The sequence below is a fragment of the Oncorhynchus tshawytscha genome, linkage group LG07 (assembly GCF_018296145.1).
Source record: "Oncorhynchus tshawytscha isolate Ot180627B linkage group LG07, Otsh_v2.0, whole genome shotgun sequence".
Classification (NCBI taxonomy): domain Eukaryota; kingdom Metazoa; phylum Chordata; class Actinopteri; order Salmoniformes; family Salmonidae; genus Oncorhynchus; species Oncorhynchus tshawytscha.
The window spans coordinates 17,005,738-17,028,207 of record NC_056435.1 but is presented as its reverse complement, the minus strand read 5'-3'; the positions used below and the strand labels follow the sequence as shown (position 1 = coordinate 17,028,207).

At 38.7% G+C, this 22,470-nt stretch overlaps 1 protein-coding gene across 1 annotated transcript; it reads left to right on the top strand.

The window, feature by feature from the left end:
* The first annotated feature begins 13,692 nt into the window (after positions 1 to 13,692).
* LOC112255150 (zinc finger protein OZF-like) lies at positions 13,693 to 22,386 on the top strand. The gene is made up of 2 exons (XM_042324159.1): positions 13,693 to 13,843; positions 19,682 to 22,386. The coding sequence occupies exons 1-2, from the start codon at positions 13,798 to 13,800 to the stop codon at positions 20,893 to 20,895; spliced, it is 1,260 nt and encodes a 419-aa protein (XP_042180093.1). The 5' UTR covers positions 13,693 to 13,797; the 3' UTR covers positions 20,896 to 22,386.
* The last annotated feature ends 84 nt before the right edge of the window (positions 22,387 to 22,470 follow it).

The following is a 22,470-nucleotide window of genomic DNA, read 5'->3' as shown; positions in this document are numbered from 1 at the left end:
GGGGCTTCACCATGTTTCATTGAAATGTACAGCTGTGTGTCATCCGCATAGCAGTGAAAGTTAACATTATGTTTTTGAATGACATCCCCAAGAGGTAAAATATATAGTGAAAACAATAGTGTTCCTATAACGGAACCTTGAGGAACACCAAAATTTACAGTTGATTTGTCAGACGACAAACCATTCACAGAGACAAATTGATATCTTTCCGACAGATAAGATCTAAACCAGGCCAGAACTTGTCCGTGTAGACCAATTTGGGTTTCCAATCTCTCCAAAAGAATGTGGTGATCGATGGTATCCAAAGCAGCACTAAGGTCTAGGAGCACGAGAACAGATGCAGAGCCTCGGTCTGATGCCATTAAAAGGTCATTTACCACCTTCACAAGTACAGTCTCAGTGCTATGGTGGGGTCTAAAACCAGACTGAAGCATTTCGTATACATTGTCTTCAGGAAGGCAGTGTGTTGCTGCGCAACAGCCTTTTCTAAAATTTTTGAGAGGAATGGAAGATTCGATATAGGCCAATAGTTTTTTTAATTTTCTGGGTCAAGGTTTGGCTTTTTCAAGAGAGCCTTCTAACTGCCACTTTTAGTGAGTTTGGTACACATCCGTTGGATAGAGAGCCATTTATTATGTTCAACATAGGAGGGCCAAGCACAGGAAGCAGCTCTTTCAGTAGTTTAGTTGGAATAGGGTCTAGTATGCAGCTTGAAGGTTTAGAGGCCATGATTATTTTCATCATTGTGTCAAGAGATATAGTACTAAAACACTTGAGCGTCTCTCTTGATCCTAGTTCCTGGCAGGGTTGTGCAGACTCAGGACAACTGAGCTTTGAAGGAATACGCAGATTTAAAGAGGAGTCCGTAATTTGCTTTCTAATAATCATGATCTTCTCCTCAAAGAAGTTCATGAATTTATTACTGCTGAAGTGAAAGCCATCCTCTCTTGGGGAATGCTGCTTTTTAGTTAGCTTTGCGACAGTATCAAAAAGGAATTTCGGATTGTTCTTATTTTCCTCAATTAAGTTGGAAAAATAGGATGATCGAGCAGCAGTAAGGGCTCTTCGATACTGCACGGTACTGTCTTTCCAAGCTAGTCGGAAGACTTCCACTGGTATCGGTGTAATTTCTCACCCCTTTTGGCTGTATGAAAGTGACACACACGTTTGTTCTTTGATATTACCTAAGCCACTGCCTGTTCACCCCACTATCATTCAGAAGGCGAGGTCAGTACAGGTGCATCAAAGCTGGGACCATAAGACAGCTTCTATCTCAAGGCCATCAGACTGTTAAACAGGCATCATGAAATCATTGGCCCTTTAATAATGTTTATGTTCTATCTTGCATTTCTCATCTCATATGTATAAACTGTATCTCAGTCTGTGCTGCTCTGACATTGTTTATCCATATATTTATATATTCATAATTCCTTTACTTAGATTTGTGTGTATTAGGTATTTGTTGTGAAATTGTTAGATATTACTTTACTGTTGGAGCTAGGAACACAAGAATTTAGTTAGATATTACTGTACTGTTGGAGCTAGGAAGACAAGCATTTAGTTAGATATTACTGTACTGTTGGAGCTAGGAACACAAGCATTTAGTTCGATATTACGGCATTGTTGGAGCTAGGAACACAAGCATTTAGTTAGATATTACTGCACTGTGAGAACTAGAAGAACAAGCATTTCGCTACACCCCAATAACATCTGCTGAGCACCTGTATGTGACCAACAACATTTGATTTCTGAAGGTAATTTGTGTAAAATGTATTTTTCCCCACTCATTCACCCCATCTCTTTACATTGCTTATGCAGATTCAGTGGCCTGACTGCATCCAGACTATGTCAAAGGCCCATCCTGGTAGCTCTGAACCTAATGCAGCTTGGCGTGATCAGATGACAGAAGTCACATTTAGGTGCCAGGTGTAACTATAGATGTTCCAAATCCATTACTTTGAGTGTTGACTAAATGTGTTTCTTTCTGTGTTGCAGGGGCAGTCAAGAAATGGAACGGCAAGGCCACAGAACATGACATAAGCAGAGCTGTGGGAGACCACCTTAAAGCCCCTGGTAGAGCCGGGCGTGGTGTTTACGCCTTCAGCAGGCTTGATACTATTTTTCATAGTAAAAGGGACCAAGAGTCTGTTGATTGGTCATTCATTTATACGGCATATTTCAGACATGGATGCAACAGAATGGCTTCACAGGAAGAAAACAAACAAACAAATATTTAGTACACAACAAACAGAAAACTAACAACTGAAAGACTAATGAACTTTCTAAGGAAATGCCATTGATTAAAATATTAATTAGATGCAATTTCCAACCCAAAATATACACCTGTTTTTTAGGAGGGGCACTGGAAGTTGACTAGTAACAACAACTGGGACCTGAAAGACACCCACCATGAGACCCACTAAATCTGCCCAAGAAGTGGAAAACAAAAGAAAAACCCACACCAAACTTAAAGACAGGAAGCAAACCAAAAAGGTGGAGACTCTCCACATCTATCAAGACAACTGGAGCACTGGGCCAGACACTCTTAATAAATCCTCTTGTAACTACCCATCCCGGATCCGGGAGCATAATCATCAACTGACACTAATTAGCATAACGCAAAGGACATACATATTACGAGAAAATATTTATAATCATGAAATCACAAGTGAAATATATTAAAACACAGCTTAGCCTTTTGTTAATCACCCTGTCATCTCAGATTTTGAAAATATGCTTTACAGCCAATGCAAGACAAGCATTTGTGTAAGTTTATTGATAGCCTAGCATTGCATTATGCCTAGCTAGCAGCAGGCAACCTGGTCACGAAAAGCAATCAAATTAAATCGTTTACCTTTGATGAGCTTCGGATGTTTTCACTCACAAGACTCCCAGTTAGATAGCAAATGTTCCTTTTTTCCAAAAATATTATTTTTGTAGCCGAAATACCTCCGTTAGTTCTTCACGTTTGGCTGAGAAATCGACCGGAAATTGCGGTCACGACAACGCCGAAAAATATTCAAAATTAGCTCCATAATATCGACAGAAACATGGTAAACCTTGTTTATAATCAATCCTCAAGGTGTTTTTCAAATATCTATTTGATAATATATCAATCAACCGGGACAGATGGCTTCTTAGTAGGAAAGAGAGAAACAATGGCCGCATTTGTCTCTTATGCACAAAACACTCTGAGAGACTCCAGCTGACCACTGACGCAATGTTGACGTTTAGGCTCATTTTTCAAAATAAAAGCCTGAAACTATGTATTGTGACACTAGACAATCTGGTTGATATCTCATTCACTGCTCAATAGGGACGCATAGGAACGCAGAGCTTTCTAAATAAGAGTCCCTTCCTGATTGGATTTTTCTCCGACTTTCGCCTGCAATATCAGTTCTGTTATACTCACAGTTTTGGAAACTTTAGAGTGTTTTCTATCCCAAGCTATCAATTATATGCATATTCTAGCATCTTGTCCTGACAAAATAGCCCGTTTACTTTGGGAACGTTATTTTTCCAAAAATGAAAATAGTGCCCCCTAGATTCAACAGGTTTTAAATAGAACCTGGACCAGCTCAGGTGAAACACCTTCCCACTAACGAGATGGACCACATACTGACTAACGAGGTGACACCAATCAGTGCATCCTACGTGCTAACGAGCTAAAGTCCAACCTCAAAATATAAATGGAAAAACCAAAGGATGTAACACCTTCCCCTTAGGACAACAAATATATTTTATATTTATGACTCAATTTATTAAGATTGTTAATAAAATTGATTATAGACCGATTTATTATACTGTGTCCATGTGTATAAGCTGCAAGTACGTTGAAATTAAATAGTTTTCTTTTCAACTAAAACCAAGCTTATATTGTACGTCGGGCATAGTCTTATTTTCAACGACATTTTTCTTGGTGGGATATCCCCAATGTCACAGTTTAAACGTGTCCAAATCAATAGTCCAAATGCAGAAACAGTTTGGGGTAAAATGTATTATATACACAAACATCTGCCACAATAATCGTATAACTTAAACAAGCACCTCATAAACTGCACAAGCGCCAGAAACGCTGTTGTTTTGACAAGTAGCAATAAATCACTGATATCAATTAGGGGGTAAATCAGGTTGTTCGTCCTGTTGGGACTAAAACAAACACATGAAAATGGGAGATATCTTTTACCTCACTGGTTAGAGGACAAGCTGCAGAAGACAGTCAGCTACATTTTGGAGTGATGCATTTAAATGTAGGTGTCGTTAAACAAAGGAACGCAACACTTATTTGTCATCACTCATCGATATCATGTTGAAATCAATTGTGCCGAGAGGAGGTTGCACGTCCTGTTAAAACTAACAACTCAAAAACCACATGGAATCTGGGAATAATGTGTACATCCCTGGTTAGAGGACAACTTGTAGAAAACAGATCGCTACATTTTGAAGTGTTGCATTTTGATTCAAGTGGGTCACCAACGTGGTAAGTGTAACGACTCTTTTTTGTTAGTCACTTTTTGTTAAATCATATAAATAGTACTCTTTCAATTCAGAGCCTGGATTTTCACCCTGAGGCTAATATCATATCATGCTGAAATCAATAGAACAGGGGACAAACGTTTAGGCTTCTACATTGTGACATCATTAAAATACTCCTACTACAATGTTTAAACATTCTACATTGTGCCATCATTAACATACTCCTACTACAATGTTTAAACATTCTACATTGTGACATCATTAATATAATCCTACTAAAATGTTAAAACATTCTACATTGTGACATTATTTCATTAATGTCATGAAACAACTCCTTCATGTATTTTATGTTTAATCAGAGATCTTTATCAGAGTATCTCTTCCCCTGTGTGTGTCAGCTTGTGTATATTCAGGCTGTTTGGCCGAGTAAAACTCTTCCCACATTGACCACAGATTTATCTCCTGTGTGTGTTCTCTGGTGTATAGTTAGATAGCTAGAAGTAGAAAAACTCTTCCCACATTGATCAAAGCACGGATTTTCTCCTGTGTGTGTTCTATGGTGTATAGTTAGATAGCAAGAAGAAGAAATACTCTTCCCACATTGATTACAGCTATATGGTTTCTCTCCTGTGTGTGTTCTGCGTGTTTTGTTAGATAGCCAGATGTGGAAAAACTCTTCCAACATTGATTACAGCTATATGGTTTCTATCCTGTGTGTGTTCTCCAGTGTTTTGTTAGAGAGCCAGATGTAGAAAAACTCTTCCCACACTGATTACAGCTATATGGTTTCACTCCTGTGTGTGTTCTCTGGTGTATAGTTAGATAGCTAGATTTAACAAAACTCTTCCCACACTGAGCACAGCCATATGGTTTCTCTCTTGTGTGATGTCTTTGATGTATTTTAAGTTTTAATGAATAGTTGAATATTTTACCACAGTCAGAGCAGCAGTGGTAATATTTCTTCCATGTGGGTATTGGTGTTTCTTGAGGAGTTCTGATCTGGAGAGACTCTTCTCTGCCTTGTCAGCATCATGTTGTTGTTGAGGCTCCCCAGTGTATCCACGATCGTCACATCTCTCTCCTGTGTAAACAACAAAGTCAGACAGATGTTTAAAGGCCCACAACAGCAGAAATCTACTGTTTATGTGAGGTACAAGGTGATGCAAAGAGGGTACCCATGAAGTTGTACAACAATTGACATCTGTCAAATTATTTTACAATTGTCTTAAGACAGTCAAGACCTAAACAGTGTGCCAGACGACCTTTGGTCTCCAAAAAAAGCCCCTTTCTGTGTTTGCTAAAATTGCAGCACTAGGGGGCGATGTACACACAATTTGATTGCAGAAACATCTCCCTGCTAATGAGGAAACCACTAGTTATGGATATAGTATATCTGCCTGGAACAAAAATAATGAGCAAAGGTTTTAGTTTTCCACAATGTATTCGGAATATTACAGAGGACATTAAGCTCTGTGTCTATTCACCACCGTGGGGGAAAACTCAGTGGAGTTCTTAGGCTGACAGCAAAAATAGCCTCCATTTCCAGGTTGCTTATGAGTGCATTTCACATTACTTTTGGATTATAACTGTAAGGCTTGTTTGAATCTCCTGCTTAATATGTTTGTGTTATTGCTGCAAATCAACTACTTTATACTTAAAAACACTTCAACCAGTAAAATGCTCTTTGGCTAGCTTTGCCATTAGCCTGAAACTGAGGGTTTGTACATTAAGTGTTTAACAAATTGGCCCATAACTTCACCTAACAATAACATAGGCCTACTGTAGGACCCATAACTTCACCGAACCACAATAACTACAGACATACTGGAACACGTGTGTGTTGTACAATAGCCTATCCATCAAGGAACAGTTCTCTACACATTATGAGCTAAGTATCTCTGTGTCCAAACAGACTAAAGGGACCCTACTGTAAATCAAGCAGACAATAACACATTTTAAACATCAATTTGTTAGGGATGTTGGATCCAACATGGAGCACGGCATAACTGTTTTTACCAGAGTAATGAATGAAGAAGCACTTTGGTTGTCGTTGCGTGTCGTGATGTTTGTCATTTTACTGTCATTCAGAAAATGATTTCCTGGATCAGCTGATGATTGTTGAACATGTGACTATAACAAAACAGCTACAGTATTAAGTATTATGTGTAATTATTGAAAAACCACGTTAATGACAGTATCCATTTGGGTGCTCTCAATCAAGTTAAGGGGACTTTCGGTTAGAACCATTGGATTGAGCAAACTCTGAAATGATTTAGGATTTCTGTGCCCATGAAAACTGTTTTCCCAGCGTAACATAAGGAGACACTAAATGTTACGTAGTTAGAGAGCATTTCAGAGATCTGAATACGAAAAACTGTCCCACAGCAAGATTCAGTATTTAAGTTGAAGTTCATCATATGACAAGCTTAACGTTATGACTATAACTACTGTTCCCTGAAGGAGGGAAACTAGGTACAACATACTATTAAATCCACACGTTATGACTATAACTACTGTTCCCTGAAGGAGGGAAACAAGGAGGGAACTAGGTACAACAAACTATTAAATATGTGCATCGCTGGAAACCCCACCTTCCACAGGTGATGAGCGTGAGGATGAATTTCTTCCTTCAATTTAATACCGCTCTTCACCATTCAAGGAAGGGAGGGGGGGGACAGGTGTTGCACCTTGTTTCCCTCCTTCAGGGAACAGTAATTATAGTCATAAAGTTACACTCCCTTTCAGTCGGTCAACTTCAGTACAACATACTATGGGGAAATACAATCATTCCCCATGCTGACCCAAACGGATACTAAATGAAACGGCCCATGGCAGACCACCCAGACCTGACCCTACAAGATACGTTAGTTTTGTCAATTTATTCATTGTCTTTTGTTTGAAACCCTCCTGTCAATGTTGAGTAAGGATGCACACCTGATTACACATATAGAAGTAGGACTAGTCTACCTGGACTGAGCAGAAATGTAAGCCTATAAATATGCCCATTTGAGGATGTCTGATAGTATTTCTGATTGTCTTAACGCACCACCACTAATGAGATGTGGAGCTTCTCAAAGTATTGTTTTCTTCACCTCAAACAACAAAGTCTTATTAAAATCAATTGCAAATGACAATAGTTCCTCAAAGTATTTTAGTAAAATATTTTCAACTCTCGCCCTTTTGATAACCACTCGGCACAAAAGGGAAAAATGTAATGCGCTGATCCAGTGGAAATCTCATAAAATTATTACTTCTTATCCCTTCTTATCCCTTTCACAAATATCCAACAGCTGTGTCTGTCCCGAACTCACTAGGGCGGGAAACTGAGGGCCCAGAATATTTTATACAATGTTGCAAGCTTGCTATCTCCAGTTTCTGCCGACCCAGAAGATAGTTGATACGTTTCAAGTTCGTTGTAGACAGGTCATGCTTAGCTAATGTGAATTATTTTTAAATCAGGATATTTTCTACCTGCAGGCTGCAATATTTTTTATTTGTTTCCTTTATGTAGGCTATATTTTAGTTGGCAATGGCAATACAAGTTACTTTTAGATAGAATGTAGATGAATCACAGACAAAGAATTTGAGATACTATTATAAATGAAATGAAACTGTTCCACATGAAAATCATAACTGGCACGCAGATTTGTAGAAATTGTAAGATACATTGTCACTCCAAATGGAAAAGCTTGCCGACCGCTGGTGTAGTTAATTACTAAAAACCTCAGGAACATAACGGCAAAATCTACGAAGTCCAGCAGCAGCGGGAGGAGGAGGGAAGACTTTTTCTGGATGACCAGCTCCCTCAAGTAATTTGTGTCTTAATTATTTAATCAAACAGCGTGCTTAAAGCATCAGACAAGTTCAGTACATATAGTTGATTTAATTAATACATGTGGGGTGTGATTATATATGAAAAAATACACGTTCTAAAATTCCAACCACTAGCTTGGTAGAAAGAAAAGACGACTCTTGGTTGACCAAGATTTTGTTTTAGTCGGCAACAGCCCAAGAACATACAGTGCATTCAGAAAGTTCAGACCGCTTCCCTTTTTCCACATTTTGTTAAATTACTTATTCTAAAATGGATTTAAAAAAATAATGCTCATGAAAAAGTGAAATGTTTAAGACTCAATGAATTCAATTGAATGGACATGATTTGTAAAGGCACACAGCTATCTACAGTTAACAGTGCATGTCAGAGCAAAAAACAAGCTTTGAGGTCAAAGGAATTGTCCGTAGAGCTCAGATACAGTATTGTGTCGAGTCACAGATCTGGGGAAGGGTACCACAAAATGTTTGCAGCATTGAAGGTCCCCAAGAACACAGTGGCCTCCAACGTTCTTTAATGGAAGAAGTTTAGAACAACTAAGAGCTCCAGAGTTCCTCTGTGGAGAAGGGAGAACCTTCCAGAAGGACAACCATCTCTGCAGCACTCCACCAATCAGTCCTTTAGGGTAGAGAGGCCAGACGGAAGCCGCTCCTCAGTATAATGCACATGACAGCCTGCTTGGAGTTTATCAAAAAGGCACCCAAAGGACTCAGACCATGAAAAACAAGATTCTCTGGTCTGATGAAACCAAGATTGAACTCCTTGGCATGAATGCCAAGTCACACGTCTGTAGGAAACCTGGCACCATCCAAAAGGTGAAGCATGGTTGTGGTAGCATGATGCTGTGTGGATGTTTTTCAGCAGCAGGGACTGGGAGACTATTCAGGGTCGAGGGAAAGATGAACAGAGCAAAGTGCAGAGAGATCCTTAATGAAAACCTGCCCCAGAGCGCTCAGGACCTCAGACTAGGGCGAAGGTTCACCTTCCAACAGGACAACAACCCGAAGCACACAGCCCAGACAGCATAGGAGTGGCTTTGGGACAAGTCTCTGAATAACCTTGAGTTGCCCAGCCAGAGCCCGGACTTGAACCCAATCAAACATCTCTGAAAATAGCCATGCAGTGACGCTCTCCATCCAACCTGATCCAATCCAATCCATTTTAGAATAAGACTTTAACAAAATGTGGAAAAAGTCAAGGGGTCTGAATACTTTCTGAATGCACTGTATACAGCAACACCTCCCCCATAAGCATTCTTGTATTTTCTGTCGATGTTATATCCCTGTATTGCTACTGCTGAATCAAAGGAATTATCTCAGTGAGTTTCAGAGATGAACAGTACAATGCATTCCAAATTCAATAGGCAGGCAAATAAACAAAAACATTTTCAAATAAAAACTATTCCAGAAAATGTCAAAGTGTATATAACGACTGTCCAATAGACTGTCGACCAATCGCCTTCACATTGTCATGCTGTGACATGCAGTTCCTAAGCTAATTCTCACGAAAATCTATTTTTAAAGTCAGGGTATGCGTTGAGAAACATGCCTATTTTCCTTGAAAGTACGCAATGTCACGATTGCAGAGCTATACGATATTAAAGAGAACAAGTTCATTATCTCACATCTCTGAAAATATTTGTATTAATGTACTTCTTGTTCACAGAGGGTAATTCATGCCAATGTTCTTTTCTTTAAGTTGTTGATACGAATCAAAAGGAGTTTCCAATATCCTCATTTCTTAAAGTATTTCTGGTGATAGCAAGTGATACACAAGGTAGGTCTATTGAAACATTGCCATTGCCAACATTGCCTCCCATGGCAGCATTTACCAGCCACCAGGTTCACTGTAACATCCTCAACCTCTACTTGTTTTTGTATTGTAACAGCCTCCTCTTCCTCCTCCTCTTTGACGCGAGCTTCTTCCTCCTCTTCTTTATCAGGAGGAGAGTAGATTAGTGAACTCGTGGTCGGAGATGTTCTAAGCTAATTTAGCAAACCAGCTAGCTGACAAACAACGTAACTATATAATTAAATGGGCCAACAAGTACATACAACAGAAGTGTGTTTAATACACAGCGACTAATATAAACCAACAGTGTAAAGAGCGTGAATGTTGTAGCTATATTTGCTAGAAAGCTACTGAGGTGTCTGAGTAGCTGTTGTTGTTGAAGGAGCGTCCCGTCCACTAGATTATACGTCACACTGGCAGCGTCGCCTGAACCTAAAAGACGCATATCGCCATCTGCTGACTGGAGTGGGGAACACAGTTGAGGAACCAAATGTTAATTTTTCATTTATTTAATAAAGGTGTAATATTAAATTAAGTAGTTCAAAGAGAAGCATCTGTTGATTGATTTGTTTTTAATGAGTGAGAATTTAAAACAAACTTTACACCCACTACATATTTGCATTGAACCATACTTCTGACATGGATCATTTTGAACCCAGAGGCATAACTTTTATCATTGCCAAAATGTGGTTTATTCAATTCTTCCATTTTTTCATGACTTTGTCAACTTGTTCTTAATAATACATCTAAATCATAGTTTAGTGTTTCTGTATCAATTCAAATCAAATTCAAATTCTTTGGAGTCATTTTCACCCCAGCCAAAAGCAACTTTGATAATTAGGATGTTTATTTCAAATCAAAATCACATTTTATTGGTCACATACACTTGTTTAGCAAATGTTATTGGGGGGGAAGCAAAATGCTTGTTTCTAACTCCGACAGTGCAGTAATATCGAACAAGTAATATCTAACAATTTCACAACATATACCCAATACACACAAATCTAAGTATTTGGATCTAGGATTCTCTGTAGACTAGATCCATCCCACCAGAGGGTAGAGGGGCACCTGAATCAGTGGTTTTGACCAGATAGACACATGCAGACACACAGTATAGTGCCTCCCATGTACTCTCCTAAGATTGGACTTCTATACCACATATCACATGACTGTGTACAAAACTGCCAATGGTAGAAAACTCTGCCAGCAATATACAGTGCATTTGTAAAGTATTCAGACCCTTTGTATATGTATATAAGGAACAGACTAGGTCTATACTGCTCCTACATGGTGTAACAATACATCATGTAGATGTATATAATGAACAGACTAGGTCTATACTGCTCCTATATGGTGTAACAATACATCATGTAGATGTACACTACCATTCAAAAGTTTGAGGTCACTTTGAAATGTCCTTGTTTTTGAAAGAAAAACACATTTTTTGTAAACAGTGTGTGGGCCTTCTTGTTCTTTAACAAGGCTTTTGTAAACAGTGTTTTTGCATGCAGAAATTCAACCAACCATGAAGGCCTGATGCACACAGTCTCTGAACAGTTGATGTTCAGATGTGTCTGTTACTCTGTGAAGCATTTATTTGGGCTGCAATCTGAGGTGCAGTTAACTCTAATGAATGTATCTTCTGCTGCAGAGGTAACTCTGGGTCTTCCTTTCCTGTGGCAATCCTCATGAGAGCCACCCATACCTTTTCACAACACAACTGATTGGTTCAAACGCATTAAGAAGGAAAGGAATTCCACAAATGAATATGTCACTAGGCACACCTGTTAGTTGAAGTGAATTCCAGGTGACTACCTCATGAAGCTGGTTGAGAGAATGCCAAGAGTGTGCAAAGCTGTCATCAAGGCAAAGGGTGACTGCTTTGAAGAATCTCAAATATAAAATATATTTAGATTTGTTTAACCTTTTTTTGGTTACTACATGATTCAATATGTGTTATTTCATAGTTTCCATAGTTTTTGATGTCTTCACTATTACTCTACAATGTAGAAAAAGTCAAATAAAAACCCTTGAATGAGTAGGTGTGTCTAAACTTTTGACTGGTACTGTATGTAAATGTAATATTTCAATTGTTGTTTTTGTTACATTTGAAAAACCTGTTTTTGCTTTATTATTATGGGGTATTGTGTTGAAGGGAAGCCTAGTGGTTAGAGTGTTGGGCTAGTAACCGAAAGGTTGCAAGTTCAAATCCCCGAGCTGACAAAGTACAAATCTGTCGTTCTGCCCCTGAACAGGCAGTTAACCCACTGTTCCTAGGCCGTCATTGAAAATAAGAATTTGTTCTTCACTGACTTGCCTGGTTAAATAAAGGTAAAATGGTCAAATTCTCTAAAAAAATATGCTGCCGATTACCCAGAAACCCATACCTCTATCACTGAGTGTAATGTAAACACACGAGCAGCGCAGCAGTCGAAGGCACTGCATCTCAGTGCTAGAGGCTTCACTACAGACCCTGGTTAGGATGTAGCATAACAAGCCTTGATTTGGAGTCGCATAGGGCAGCGCAGAATTGGCCCAATATCGTCTGGATTTGTCCGGGGTAGGCCGTCATTGTAAATAAGAATTTGTCCTTTACTAACCTGCCTAGAGATTTAAAAATGTAACTTCATTACACTGGCATACAAACTCAGTAACACAGAGTAGATCATCCATATGACGTTGAGAAATACTGCACTGTGGGTAGTTTAGAAGAATTCCCGAAATGTAATATTTTACCTTTATTTAACCAGGCAAGTCAGTTAAGAACAAATTCTTATTTTCAATGACGGCCTAGGAACAGTGGGTTAACTGCCTGTTCAGGGGCAGAACGACAGATTTGTACCTTGTCAGCTCGGGGGTTTGAACTTGCAACCTTCCGGTTACTAGTCCAACGCTCTAACCACAAGGCTACCTAACGCAAAAACACAACTGTTTTTACTTATAGGAAACCATATCGTGACAACAACTAGGTTAGTAAGTATTTAACCACACTGTTGAGTAAAAACACATGCTCCCTACATACATTTTACACAACTGCGTTACCCATTCTAGTCAGCAGATGGCGATCTGGGAATTTAAGGCAATGCTGTTGGTGTGACGTATAATCTAGTGGACGGAACGCTTCTTTCAACAGCAGTAACAGTTACTCAGCCACCTCGGTAGCTTTCTAGACGAAATAGCCAAACCAATAAAGCGCTTTAGACGCTTTATAGTATATTAGCCACTGTGTTTTAAACCCACTTCTGTCGTGTAACGTAGTTAGTTATCCGTTTTAATTTAATATTTACGGTGTTGTTGTTATTAGTCAGCTAGCGGGCTGGTTAAGGTAGCATTAGCATAGCTAGCTAACATCCCCAACCATGAGTTCACTAAGCTACTCTCCTCTTGCTGAAGAAGAGAAAGTGTGCTGGACGGAGAAAGAGGGTATGTGGCTGAACGTTGTTGTGAAAGAGGAAGAGGAGGATGTCACAATACAAAAACAAGTAGAGGGTGAGGCTGTTACAGTGAAAGAAGAAGAGAAAGACGTTTCAGTGAAAGAAGAGGAAGACGTGTTCAGAGTGAAAGAGGAGGATGTTACAGTGAAAGAAGAGGAAGAGGCATGTTTCGGAGTGAAAGAGGAGGATGGGGAGATTACTGTCACATTGGAAGAAGAAGAGGATGAAACTGGATATCTGGGCCCGGTTTCCCAAAGGCATGTTATGGCATCCAATGGTTCTAACGTTGAACGGGCCCTGGTTAACACTAGTAAGTACTGTCTTACATACAGAGGCACACACTCTGCAGTTGTTGAACTGATGTTTGGTGTTAAAGGGGAAATATGCAATAGCTACATCCATATTTAGACTTTAATGTGTTTATTTATAGCCATTGATTCTTGAAAAATATAACACATGCCTCATGAGCTTAGTTCAACTGTCCTACCACATCAGAACCCAAAATAAGCTTTTTTTACTCCAATAAGCGTTTTTTACTCCAATGTTTAGAAACAATGTAAATCAACCACTGTATAGCATCAAAACATGGTTAAAACTATAATGTTGAAATCATGGAGGGTCAGTCCTTGCATCCGTTGGACTGTCTATGAATTTGAGAGTTGTTACATTTCTCCAGCCCCATCATCATCTTATTACCAAAACAGTGGTGGAATTACAGCTTTGTTATTGTTTGAACTGCAGATTGGTTGATTGTGGCCTTTTTTAAAGGGACAACCTGGGTTTTAAACAGCAACAAAATGGCTGCCCAGAGACTTGGTTTGGTAAACAGCTGAGGGATGGGGGAAGGAGAAGTGTAACCACTCTCAAATTCGTAGAGAAAGCTATTGTAGAAAGCTATTTTTCAGGACATGAGTGTCCCACCTCTTAACAACCAGTGAAACTGCAGGGCGCCAAATTAAAAACAACAGAAATCCCAAAATTAAAATGCCTCAAACATAGAAATATTTGACACCGTTTTAAATATCAAATTCTCGTGAATCCAACCACAGTGTCCGTTTTCAAAAACCCTTTCCGTGAAAGCAGAACATACCATTATGTCAGAGCCAAGTCACAGAAAGCATTCAGCCATTTTCCAACAAAAGAGTGGAGTCACAAAAAGCAGAAATATAGATAAAATTCATCTCTAACCTTTGATCTTCATCAGATGACACTCATAGGACTTCATGTTACACAATACATGTATGTTTTGTTCGGGAAGTTCATATTCATATCCAAAAATCTGAGTTTACATTGGCGCGTTACGTTCAGTAGTCCGGTGATTTTTGCAGAGAGCCACATCAAGTTACAGAAATGCTCATAATAAATGTTGATGAAAATACAAGTATTATGCATGGAATTATAGATGCACTTCTCCTTAATGCAATCGCTGTGTCAGATTTTTTTTATTAAACTTTCCCGAAAAGCACAATCTCAGTACGGCGCTCAGACGACAAAAATCAAGCCAAACAGATTTCCGCCATGTTGGAGTCAACAGATTTCAGAATTGCATGATAAATATTCACTTACCTTTGATGATCTTCATCAGAATGCACTCCCAGGAATCCCGTGTCCACAATAAATGCTTGTTCTGTTCGATATTGTCCATCATTTCAAAATAGCTCCTTTTGTTGGGGCGTTCTGTCCAGTAATCCACATTCATGACGCGCATTCACTCGGAGCAGACGAAAAGTCAAAAAAAGTTCTGTTACAGTCCGTAGCAACATGTCAAACAATGTTTAGAATCAATCTTTAGGGTGTTTTTAACAAATCTTCATTAATGTTCCAACCAGACAATTAAATTGTCTGTACAAATGAAGTGGAACATAGCTACCTTTCACGTGAGCGCGCCAGACCGAGAATGTGGCACTCTGCCAGACAGCTCACTCAAAGAGCACTTATGAGCCCCTCCTTTAGAGTAGAATTCTCAAAACAGTTTCTAAATACTGTTGATATCGAGTGGAAGCTTTGGGAAGTGAAACATAACTAATATCCCACTGTATCTTCAATAGGGGCTGAGTTGAAAAACTACTACAAACCTCAGATTTCCCACTTCCTGGTTGGATTTTTTCTCAGTTTTTTTTCCTGCCATATGAGTTCTGTTATACTCACAGACATCATTGAAACAGATTAAGAAACTCGTGTTTTCTATCCAAATTTACTAATTATATGCATATTCTAGCTTTTATGGCTGAGTAGCAGGCAGCTTAATTTGGGCATTTTTTTTCATCCAAAATTCCCAATACTGCCCCCTACCCCAAAGAAGTTAAGGTGTTGGCTTGACAGTCACTGGACCCAGGTTAGAGTCCAGCTCAGGGCTACCCCCTGAATTCACTACACTATGAATACAAGGACTGGCCGTCCATGAGGTCAAAATGATAGTTTTAACAAGATTTAGAGGCTATACAGTGCTTGTTTACAAACAGTGGCGTTATACAAGATTATGTTTTAGTTTCTGATGGGGTAATACAGTTGAAACATTTGAGGCATTTATAAGTTGTACTTTTTAATAATCAATGGTTATATAGTAAATGGGTCTTTCTATAACTGCCAGTGTAGATTTCCTGTGGGGGTCAAATTGTTAGAGCTATTGATTAGTCATTAGCTGTGTTAGAATACTCATACTAACTGCTATTTGTGATGTTAATTGAGTATATAGTATGTTTATTGGTCATAGTATGATGTTTAGTATGCCAGAAGTTCCCGGATGTCGTTCTCAATTCACCATAATATGCCGTAAACACGCAGTACGTTAGGGCCCATAATGCAATTCTTCGGGAAATGGACGTGGCTTCACATCGTTTTCAGATTTGAAGAAAATGGCGGAACACATTCAGCCGAAGTCCAACGAGAACCGATACAAATTCATTGTTTTAACTAATTATAACAAATGTTAAGAAAATGTTGAGCAATGTAATAAAGTAATGACTTTTCAAATAAGTTACCTTACACGTTATTTTGGCTGACAATTTGTTAGCATTGTATTACAGCAGTATGCACCGGTATGTTAACTCGCTACCTAACGTTAGTTGGCTACTTATACATCAAACTTGCCAGTATATTAACTATATTCTATCTAACTAACTACCCAACGTTTATTGGCTTGATTATTCCTGTTATTCTTAGCTAAATGGACGTATAGTCGTTGTGCTTTCTCAATGGACATTCGGATGCTTTCATAAATCCTCTCTGGCGCTCTACTCTGATTTCAGAGCTCTCTCGTCTGAGTACCAGAGAGCAGAATAATGAATTTACTAGCGCTCAACACCCGTTCAATATGTCCAGGTGTCAGTAAACGGAGGCAAAAAAAAACACGTTATTTAAATGTTTTCCAGCAGCACAGTTACAGTCACTCTGGATGACATGAAAACTCCCTAACCAGCTCTGCTAGGGCGAGTGAAATGGTCAGAGTCTCATTTGTGTCTGGAAGTAGCCAGCAAGCTGAGGTCAGAACGGTCAAATCAACCCAACTCCTCGACCGGAGCGGCCAGTGGCCCCGAGAGAGAAACGGGATGAATTTATAAACAGACAATCTGACAACGGTCTGAATTTATGAAGCACTCTGGTATTCAAGATTGAATTTAAGAAAATGCAAGCTGAAATCGTAAAATGTCTAACTAGTAATGTGTTATGCTAACTAGCTAGCAAGAGGTTGCAATGCAACAGCATGAACTTCCGGTAGACAGGAGAAGAGCGCTCAACTGAAAGGACGGTTACAGTATGTAGGGTAAGGTTCGGTTACAGTATACTACAATGAACTAATAGTATGTAATATATACTCATTAAATATGTAGTTATAGTATACTACAATGAACTAATAGTATGCAGTATATACCCATTAAGTATGTAGTTACAGTCTACTACAATTAACTAATAGTATGTAGTATCTACTCATTAAGTATGTAGTTAGTCTACTACAATTAACTAATAGAATGTAGTATATACTCGTTAAGTATGTAGTTACAGTATGTTAGTATGGGCATTCAAACACAGCTATTTGCCTTTTTTCAATTTATTTTCAATGCCATTACATTAAAGGCGAAACATACCTACATTCCATAACATTTATAAATTGTTTGAAACCTTTGTTTTAAACCCTTCTCTTAAACCCAAATCCTTGCTGGATTAAACCCAAATCCTTGCTGTATTTGTAATTTTTTTAAATCATAAAACACTACTTGACTTTCCTTGTATTTATGGCAGTGTTGTTCCCTTAAGGGTCAGTCATCTTTAGTACAACATACTATGGGGAGTCACGACTTCGGTTGAAGGATCTAAAATCACACCTGAAAAGACCAATGAAATCCGCGCCTGGCTGAAAGTCCCGCCCTCCACAGGTGATGAGCGTTAAGCTTGGATTCATTCCTTCAATTATTCCGCTCTTCACCTCGGTGTGAACAGGACTGATTCATGCTACTAAAACAAACAATTGGAACACAAGACTGTCTTACGTTGTGCCAACTAAACTGACCCTTAGTGGTAGAGCGTGATCACCCCCTGGACTTTGTGTGGTTCTCATAGTTTCCTAATCACAATGCCCTGGCTATAGCAATGAGTAAGATGGCTAAAAATGAGACCTAGACGATGAAAGTTAAGACTGAGGTAAAAGTTGGATTTATATTCAGACATTTAACAGATACTGGCCAAAAGCCATTTAAAATTGTAAAAATCAATAACTCATTAATTGATTGTCACAGAAACATCAAACTAGTTATGATTTATTCTATAAATGTATACGTATATAAATATATAAATTTATAACGGAGAACTACACACTCTAGGAGCTCAGATGCAATAATTGAGTAACCCAATAGCAGTTTTTTTCAATATATATTTATATATTGGAGACCAAAAGTCTTCTGGCACACTGCTTAGGGGTTCAGGAATTGTAATAACTTGTTTCTAATTAATACTAATATGAAAACAAGACAAAATTTGACTTGTTGCTAACTTGACTGTCTTAATTGTCAAATCATTTAAGATGTCAACTGTTGTACAACTTCGTGGGTACGCTATGGGCATAACCTTTTACCTCAAATAAACAGTGGATTTCTGCTGTTGTGGGCCTTCAAAACTTCTTCAGGCTAGGGGGCACTATTTTCACATCCGGATGAAAAGTGTGCCCAAAGTAAACTGCCTGCTACTCAGGCCCAGAAGCTAGGATATGCATAGTATTAGTAGATATGGATAGGAAACACTCTGAAGGTTCTAAAACTGTTTGAATGATGTCTGTGAGTATAACAGAAATTATTTGGCAGGCGAAACCCAGAGGGCAAACCATCCAGGATTTTTTTGGGGGGATCACTCTTCTCAATGGAAATCTAGAATTCTAAGGCAGTTGCTTGCAGTTCCTATCGCTTCCACTAGATGTCAACAGTCTAGAAATTGGTTGATGTTTTTCCTTTGAGAAATGAAGAAGTAGCCCTGTTCCGAACGAGGGTGAAGTGTACTGTTGTGGTTGAGGCACGCGACCTAAAAGCTCCACTTTGTTTTCCTCGGGTATTGAACACAATTTATTCCGTCTTAAATTGTATTGATTATTTACATTTAAAAATACTTAAAGTTGGATTAGGAAAGTTATTTGAAATGTTTGGATCATGTTTACAGGTAACTTATTAGATCATGTGTAGTCATGTTGGACGAGTTGGAACTGGTGTATTTCTGAATCAAACGCGCCAAATAAATGGACATTTTGGATATATAACGACAGAATTTATCGAACAAAAAGATGTGATGTTCGATGGAGATATTGGAGTGCCAACAGAAGAAGATCTTCAAAGGTAAGGCATTAATTATATGTTATTTCTGACTTTTGTGTTGTGCCTGGTGGGATGAATTATGATTTTCATGTGTATGTTTGATGGGGTGCTATCCTCAGATAATAGCATGGTTTGCTTTCGCCGTAAAGCCTTTTTGAAATCTGATACTGTGCCCGGATTAACAAGAAGTTCATATTTAAACCCATGTATAACACTTGTATGATTTTATTTATTATTATGAGTATTTCTGTCTTTGAATTTGGCGCTCTGCTATTTCACTGGGTGTTGTCAAATAACGGGATTGGCGAGGGAAGTGATCACTAACCATCTGTCTGACTTTGTCGTTCACATAGGAGAGAGACGGGACTATCGTGGATCCTCTGGGGAACCTCAACAACATCATGATGCTGAGGAGGCAGAGAAGAGTCTCTCCAGATCAGAACTCCTCAAGAAACACCAGCAGAGACCCACAGGGAAGAAATCCAACTGCTGCTCTGAATGTGGGAAGAGATTAAACTCTAAAGTAGACCTTAAAATACATCAAAGAATTCACACAGGAGAGAAATCTTTTGGCTGTGATCAATGTGGGAAGACATTTATTCGGCTACAAACCCTGAAATCACACCAGAGAATACACACTGGAGAGAAACCTTATAGCTGTAATCAATGTGGGAAGAGTTATACTCAGCTAATCAGCCTGATAGTACACCAGCGGACACACACAGGAGAGAAACCTTATAGCTGTAATCAATGTGAGAAGAGCTTTACTACATCTAGCTATCTAACTATACACAAGAGAACACACACAGGAGAGAAACCATTTAGCTGTGATCAATGTGGGAAGAGTTTTACTCAGCTAAACAACCTGATAGTACATCAGCGGACACACACAGGAGAGAAACCTTATAGCTGTGATCAATGTGGGAAGAGTTTTACACAGCTAAACAACCTGACAGTACACCAGCGGACACACACAGGAGCGAAATCTTATGGCTGTGATCAATGTGGAAAGAGTTTTACTGCGTCAAGCTCCTTGATAGTCCACCAGATAACACACACAGGAGAGAAATCTTATAGTTGTAATCTATGTGGGAAGAGTTTTACTAGGTCTAGCTGTCTAACTTTACACCAGAGAACACACACAGGAGAGAAACCTTTTAGCTGTAATCAATGTGGGAAGAGTTTTACTAGGTCTAGCTGTCTAACTATACACCAGCGAACACACACAGGAGAGAAACCTTTTAGCTGTGATCAATGTGGGAAGAGTTTTACTACATCTAGCCAGCTGACATTACACCTGAGAACACACACAGGAGAGAAACCTTATAGCTGCGATCAATGTGGGAAGAGTTTTACTACATCTAGCCAGCTGACTTTACACCTGAGAACACACACAGGAGAGAAACCTTATAACTGTGATCAATGTGGGAAGAGTTTTACTCGGTCAAACAGCCTGATGTCACACCAGAGAATACACACTGGAGAGTTACCTTATAGCTGTGATCAATGTGACCAGAGATACCTTGATAAAAGATCTCTGATGAAACATCATAAAATACATGCATGAAGGAGTTGTTTCCTGATATCAATGAAATGTCACAATGTAGAATGGTTTAACATTGTAGTAGGAGTATTTCAATAACCTCACAACGTTTCAACAGCATGTACAACCTGATTTTCCCCAAACTCGATTTCAGTGATGTATTGCTACTTGTCAAAACAGCAGCATTTCTGGTGCTGGTGCAGTTTATAAGGAGCTTGTTTAAAAGTAATATGATTATTGTGGCAGATGTTTGTGTATACATAGCGCTTTTTATGTTTAGGTTTTCAATATATCACAACTGTCTCTGCATAACATTGGTTATTGATTTCGACACGTTAAAGCTGGGGCCATCCCACCTAGCAAAATGTAATTGAAAAGAAGACTATGCCCGACTTCCAAACACATTCGGTTTGAGTATTTTCGGGTCATTTTTTCAATTACTCGAAAAAACTTTTTTTCAACGTACTTGCAGCCTATTCACATGGACGCAGTATAATAAATTAGTCTATAATTAATTTTATTAACAATGTGACATCACTCCAGTATTTCCTGACAACATTCAAGTGCTAATGGTCTTTATTCCACTACTGAAGAAGCATGTCTCAAATCACCTCATATTTCAAACATCCAGCCTGACAAAAGATACATGTTTTATTATTCTATGCCTCACCACTAAGTGAATTATTGTCAATACATATTAACAAAGGGGTGTACATTTAGTTTTGATATTTCATATTTACAATTCATGTACCATTTAGTAATCGTAATTATTTATGCAACCAACTGACAATTTTGGGGTGCAATTATATTGACATTGTTGCCCTGCTTTTAAAATATCAGGGTTTATTCTCAGATGTGCCAAACCAAATGTACTAGAGCATGACATTGGGGACTGGGCCCCGATCCAACAACGTGCCTATCGAGTGAACCCTGAAAAGAGAGACAAGCTCTGCAGTGAGATGGAAAGTTAACACAGATATTGCAAAAGTTTATACTTGAAATCATACTGTCTGTGGTAAGGACAACTTGGTTGCTGATTGTCTCTGGGGTTGTCAGTCAAAATGTCCGTCAAAAATATTTGTTTTGCATTTAGCCAGTGCGTTACCATGGATCACAATTTATTTTTGACACACTTTTCCATATTGGACATGGGTTTTATCTCTTATTCTTTTCTGTATTTTAGGGGGACGAGAGTTCAAGAAGCAAGTGAGTTTGAGGAACACGAGAGTTCTAGAAACTAGTCAGTTTTAGGATTCTATAGAAAGAAAAAGGAGAAAAGATACAATTGTATATTATTATTTAGAAATGTGTTTTTTGTTTTTAACTGAGGACAGCCAGTAGACACAATGTTTATATTGTAGAAGGTGAAGCGTTGCAGTTGATTATAATGTGAAATGGAAGTTGTTCTCTGTTGGTGGTAAGAAACTTGTTCAACAAAAATATAGGATATATTTGTTGTCTTAAGGTGGAAGGTGTTACAGGCTTTGGTTTTTCCATTAATGTTTTGAGGTTGGACTTTAGCACATAGGAAAGGGGGATACCTCGTCAGTTGTACAACTGAATGCATTCAACTGAAATGTGTCTTCGGTGCACTGATTG